This window comes from Galeopterus variegatus, unplaced genomic scaffold (genome assembly GCF_000696425.1).
Source record: "Galeopterus variegatus unplaced genomic scaffold, G_variegatus-3.0.2 Scaffold2345, whole genome shotgun sequence".
Lineage (NCBI taxonomy): Eukaryota > Metazoa > Chordata > Mammalia > Dermoptera > Cynocephalidae > Galeopterus > Galeopterus variegatus.
Genome location: NW_007728456.1, coordinates 208588 through 214622, shown reverse-complemented (window position 1 = coordinate 214622; position 6035 = coordinate 208588). Strand labels below are relative to the sequence as shown.

General features: G+C 59.2%; 1 protein-coding gene across 1 annotated transcript; it reads left to right on the top strand.

Moving 5' to 3' along the window:
- Window positions 1-338: 338 nt before the first annotated feature.
- Window positions 339-3383, top strand: LOC103597549. The gene is made up of 3 exons (XM_008581403.1): window positions 339-745; window positions 2565-2812; window positions 3185-3383. The coding sequence occupies exons 1-3, from the start codon at window positions 339-341 to the stop codon at window positions 3295-3297; spliced, it is 768 nt and encodes a 255-aa protein (XP_008579625.1). The 3' UTR covers window positions 3298-3383.
- The last annotated feature ends 2652 nt before the right edge of the window (window positions 3384-6035 follow it).

Below are 6035 nucleotides of genomic sequence, written 5' to 3'. Positions count from 1 at the left end.
CCGCCGCCCCACGGCCCCCCGCCCCGGCCGCGCCCCCCTCCGTCCCTTTGTCTCCGGCCTCTCACCTCGGTCCTCCCGCATCCCATGGGCCTCAGACTCTGGCTTCCCCCCGCCGTCACCCCCCGGCCCCGATCCACCCCTTTTGGGGCTCTTCTCGCACCCTCCTTTCGCATCCTAGGGAGCAGCCCCCGGTCCTCTGGGGCGGGCGGGCCATCTTCGGGAGTGCCCCCAGGACCCCTGCCGGGCGTGTCCCCTAGATCCCCGGCCCTCCCCCACATCTCATCCCACTTCTCCATGGGGTCCGGGGGCCCCTGTCTGCTCTGCTGATGGGACCATGCATGGGGCCCCGAGAGGGGACGCCTGGAGGCTGCATGGAGCGAGGGGACCGTTTGGAGGAAGGGGGTTGCTTGGCTGGGGGAGGGGCGGGAGCCGGGGCTGGCAGCCAGGCCGGGGGGTTTGTGTGTGAGAAGAATAGGGGTTTGGCCCGCGTTGGCACACTCGCTTCCCTGAATGCTAATGGGGCCCGCAGTCCCCTCTCCTGTCCGCGGGGCCCGAAAGCCCCTCTTGCGGCCCGCAGCGGCCAGGAGCGGCACAGTGAGCGCCCGCGTGTCCGGAGCAGGCTGCGTAGGAGCGTCCGTGCCCGGGCCGTCGGGCACAGGTGCCCGGCAGTCCTACGTGTCGTTGTCCGGACCGTCACCGATGGTCAGCGTGTGATCCTGAGGCCGCCCGTGTCCGCAGCAAAGCTGCAAGTGTCTTCGAGTGAATGGGCTGTGCCCCCAGGTTCTTCCCGGCCACTTCCCACACATCCTCTCTGGCATCTCTCCCTCCTGGGAGTCTTTTGTGAGCTCCTCAGTCTGGGTAGAGCCTCCTTTGGCCTCTTGACATCTCACGGCACCCCTGTCTTGTCTTCCGTGTGCACCCCATTATAATGGCCTGTTTCTCATCTTCCTCCCGGGCTGCACCTTCTCGAGGAGGGCATCGTTGCCTAACAAAGATTATGGAGAGAATGAATGAATGAGTGAAGGGACAACTGCTGTGATGGCCCAGCTGTGTTTGTGACTGTGTGGCTATGGCTGCAGTCACCATTAGGGTGTGAATATGTGATCAAAATTGTGTGGCCTTGAAGGTCCTGTGTGTCTGTGCATTGGGGAGAGGCCCCTTGGTGGGACCATTAGACTGAGTTGTGACCTTTGGGCTGTCATGGTTCAACTGTTGATGATCCTGACCCAGGGCTATTGGTGTGTGTCTGTGTGTCTGTGGCCTGTGTCCCCGTGGAAGAGTGGGCTGGAGCTCTAAAAAGAGATTGTAGAATCAGAGGAGAGCTTCCTCCGCCCCAGGAGGTGAGGAGTTGAGGAGGAAGGCTCAGACAACACTCGCTGTCTACACACACACACGCGCACACACGCACAAGGGGAGGCAGGCCCTCCCTGCAGGCCTTGAACACCCCCCATCCACCCCCATACACATTCTTCATGAAGCCCCCAGCTGTCAGGGTAAACCATCTCCCATTTGGTTGGGTGGCAGACATTTAGTAAGTTGTGTCTGAAAGATGTGGTGAAGGTGGCGTCCCCCACCCCCACCCTGCCCACCAGCTGCAGCCAGGAGACGGCCCCATCAGCCTCCTGGAAGCTGGGCCACCCCTCCTGCTCCCCTGGAAACCGTTGCTGAGGTTGGAGCCTCCTGGGCTCAGGCCCCTCCCAATTCCCAACACCTCTGCCCCGGGGCAGCTTCCCCCAGGACTGGGCTCCCCTCTCCTGTCTTCTAAATCTGCCCCCTTCTCTGCCCCCCCCCACCCCCGCCATCATCACTGTGACTGGGAGGATGAAGGGTACGGGAGGGACAGCTAAGAAGCAGCTTCTCTGAGATGGAGTTAGGGGTATCTGGGAACTTCTCCCCTCTCCTTTGAGGTCCCCATGGCAGTGGGTGGAAAGGAAGGGCTGCCCGTGACAGAGCCAGGAATCAGCTCCCCTAAGTCCTGCCATTCTCCTGACCCATGGCTCTGGGGGACCTTTCACAGCTGGGACCCACAAGAGACAGTCCCTTCTTGGCCCTCTCCACTGCTCCAACAAAGCCCTCCTTGCCTGGCCTAGGCATTGACTTGGGGGCTGAGAATTCTGCCAGAGTGAATTTGCCTGGCCCTGAGGCCCAGCTCAAGTGTCCGCTACTCAGTAATGAATGTCTCCCTTCCTCAACCCACCCCCAGCCAGAGTCTCCTGCTCTCCTCTCTGAGTCCCAGACATCCTCCACTCAGTGCCTCAAACTTGCCACTGTTTTCTGTTATATGTCTTCCTACCTCCCTTGGGGCCTAAGGGCTCCTGGAGGTCAGGGGCTGGCCGGGCTCATACTGTGGGAGCCCCCAGCCCCAGCACGGAGCCAGGGACAGCAGGCCCTCCAATCAAATGATGAATGAGGGACCGTGGCTGGGCTGGTTGCTGGGGCCCCAGCAGGATTCCAAGCACTGAGAGACACAGAGCCTGACTCCCAGCCTGTAGGTCACAGCTGGCAGCCCGCATGTTCCTTGAGCATTACTGACCTGGACAGGGATGATGCGGAGCTGTCCCCAGGCGGGGTCTTGGTGAGGAGGTGAGGAGGTCAACCTGCCTGTTCTTTCTGCCCCTCCTAACATTCTCTCTTCCTTTCCCTCCTCCTCTGTCCCCCTTTCCCTTCCTAGGGGAATATGCTGAGGGTGTCAGTGAGCGAGACATCTTGCTCATCCACTCCTGCCGCCAGTGGACAACGGTGACAGCCCACACCCTGGAGGAGGGCCACTACGTCATTGGGCCCAAGATCGACATCCCCCTGCAGTACCCAGGTGTGCTCAGCCAGGGACAGACAGCATAAAGCTGTGCGGGGTGTGGGCAGGAGGGGCTGGGGCCAAGGGTAGAGGTGGAACACTTGTGGGGAGCTGCAGGGATGAGTGAGGACAAGGCTGGCAGGGTGGTGGTTAGGGTTGGGGTCAGGTCAGAGTTAGGGTCCAGTGGTTTCCACACTGTTCTTTGGAGCCCTGGGTTTCTGGAGAGGTGGATCACAGTATACAAGCTTTGATTCACATAAAAAAAAAAAGATTTTAAAGTAATGATTAAAAAATCCCCATAACCTCCAATTGCTACAAATCAAACCTTGACCCTAGTTAGAGACCTTCCGTGTGTACCCTGAACTGCCTCCTTAACCCTGTTTTGTACAGACCCTCAAAGAAAACATCTCCTGCCAGGATCTTCTCAGTATTGTGCAACCAGAAACCTTCAGAAACAAAGGGATGCTCAGGCTGACCTGTCAGCCATAATCCTGTTTTTCTAAATTTTTTGTGTAAAACTCATTGTTTTCATTGATTGACTTTATAAGTGGATGTTACACTTTTACACTTTTAAAGATTATGCAAATGAGCTACTTTTATCTGTTTTATGTATGATGTTGACATTTAATAAGATTTTGTTTGAAGAGAGGATTCTGTTGCCAAAAAAGAAAGCACAGCCCTTTCATTTTACAGATGATGAAACCAAGGGCCCAAAGAGGAAAGTGACTTGCCCAGGGTCACACAGCTAGTAAGGGGAGAGAAAGGGCCAGGACCCAGGTATCCTGACTCCTGGGTTGGTGCTTGCTGCACCGTGACACCAGGAAGGCAGGGTTGTTGTCCCCTGTGTGAGAGGGATGGGAATCGGGTGGTCCCATTCCAGAGATGTGCCCACGTGAGCTCAGGATCCCTTAGCTACTATGTATTAAGCATGTGCTGCGTTCCGGACACTGGGCCGAGCATTTTTGTCATTTCGTCCTCACAGCAGCCCTGTGAGGAAGTCTTATCAGCTGCATCTAGCTCATTAGGAATCTGAGGCTGCAGGACACGGGGCTGCTCCCCAGCACGCATGTGGTGCGCACCTGCAGCCCCCGCAACTCTGGGAACGCTGTGAGCCGGGAAGGTTCACAGCCCTCCTCACAGGGACCACTGCCCCCTCCGGCCCCGAGTCTCCCCTGAGCCAGTGGACAGGGTTTGTCCTTTCCACAGGCCTCTGCTCTTCACAACCTTGCCAAGGTGACCCCCCCTCATTAAAAGATGAAGCCCACAAGTGTCTTTCTGACCTGGGGCTCTGTCCTGGGCCCGGAGCCCTTTGGGGGCCTGCTTGAGCTAGAAATTTCCCAGCCTGGGAATCTGGCATCTGCTCAGGGAGAGGTCCCAGGTCTTCCTGGGATAAAAAAGCAGAGGCTGGGAAAAGCCCTGACAGCAACGCGACTTCAGGGACTGTGTCTAGGTCAGCTGTGTCATTAAAACTCTGGGAAACCACGTCTCCAAGGGAACTATGAGACAGGGGGCTCCTAACCCTTTCCTGCATCTCCTTTGGTGCCCCCGCGTGCGTGGGTAATGGGGTGACAGCTGGTCCCAGCCCCACCTTTGCGGTGGGCGGCTCCGGCCCGCCCGTGTGGGGGAGGGGCGGCGGGTTAACGAGGGGCCTCTGACTGCAGGCTCCACGCCGATTCCTCCTAATGAATTAATAATGGCGCTGGCGGGCGGGGGCAGCCGGCTGCGGACCGCGGAGAGAGCCGTGCGGGAGGAGGGGAGAGGCGGAGGGCGGCGCCCCGCGCGGGTGGGGCTGGGGGCGCTGCGCGGTGACCCGGGTCTCCAGGCTGCGGCCCGCTGCTCCGGGGGTCAGGGAGAACTAGCTCCTCAGAGACAGCCCCCCGCGGGTCCTGCTGGAGGGACCAGGCACCTTCCCTAAGCGCGGGGCCACTTTGCAGCCTTGGCTTCGTGCCCTGCAGAGGACTTGGCACATGCGCCCTGTGAGCCAAGTAGTACGCTTCCATTCTACAGATGGGAAAACTGAAGCCCAGAGAGATTAAGTGATTCACCCAAGGTCATTATCGCTGGTTGGTGGCAGAGCTGGGTCCAACCGGGTCTGTCCCACTTCAAAACCAGAGCTTTTACCCGCCATTCTTTACTGAGCGTGTGCTGTGGGTCAGGCGCTGGGAGGAGGGGTGGTAACCAGGGCCCTGCTCCAGCCCTCAAGGCGCCTCAGGCTGGAAGGGAGGATCAGGGCAGCGCAAAGGTGTTCTAGGAGGGCAAGGGCAGGGGAGAGGGGCTGGCCAGGCTGGAGCAGGTCCCTAGGGGTGACCTCAGGTACCACATAAGGGGAGGCCGGGGAGGAAGCTGCCCCCAGGGCTGGGCTGCAAGGGGGAGGAAAAGGCTTCCAGGGGCCTCGGCCTCACTCCCTGGAGGCCTCCCTTCCTCCCTCGCAGCAGTAATGACCGGGGCTGGGCTCCAGGCTGTGGCTGAGGGGGGAGGGTGCTGGGTGCCATGGTTACATCGATCTTTCCTGCCACATCCTCCCCTGGCTCCAGCCCTGACTTGGCTCCAAATCTCACCACAGGGGGCAGTGGGCATTTCTCCCTGCCTGGCTGCTTGTGGTTCAGGGGGTTGTGTGTGGATGTGCGGTGGGGGGAGACAGGGTAAGAGAGGGAGATACTCTTAGATGGCTGACCTGCAACTCTGGCTTCCTGACCCCCAGACCCCTGCTCCTCGCCAGCTCCCTCCTCATTTTATCCCTGCTGCCCTCTAGGGCTACTGAACATCTGAGGCCTCTTCCCATGAGCTCCCAGGGTGGTGGGGGCAGGACTGGGGGCTCCCCTTCCAGCTTTCTCCTGGGCATTTCCCCTTATCTTCCTGGCTCTCATTTCCCTCCCTCTCGATGCTGATGCTTTGGCCCTGCCCCTTGGCCCTCTGCTCTTCATACCCTGCATGAGGGGGGGTCTTAATCTGGGTCTCTAGCTCTGCTTTGGGGGCTCCAGGAGCCCCCAGCACTGTATACAAAATTGTATGTGTGTTCATGTTAGGAGTACATGTGGGCATTTTTCTGGAATGAGGGTCTGTGAAGGGTTAAGACCCTCTGCTCTTCCTCTTCCCTGAGCCACCTCACTTGCCCCACAACTGAAGCTGCCACCTGTGGGCTGATGGCTTCAGTCTGTTAGGCTGATCAGTAGTCCCCAAGCTCTGCACTCAAAGTAGTGGTACCCGCCCCAGGAGCACTGCTGGAGGCCCCTCCCTCCCG

What these genes read in the sequence shown, in the direction of transcription:
- LOC103597549 (XM_008581403.1), top strand. Translation starts at nt 339, where the DNA reads ATGGGGCCCCGAGAGGGGACGCCTGGAGGCTGCATGGAGCGAGGGGAC. An exon ending in CCCGTGTCCGCAGCAAAGCT is followed by an intron (nt 746 to 2,564) that starts GCAAGTGTCTTC and finishes AGCTGTCCCCAG; the next exon opens with GCGGGGTCTTGGTGAGGAGG. An exon ending in CATCCCCCTGCAGTACCCAG is followed by an intron (nt 2,813 to 3,184) that starts GTGTGCTCAGCC and finishes TGTTTTGTACAG; the next exon opens with ACCCTCAAAGAAAACATCTC.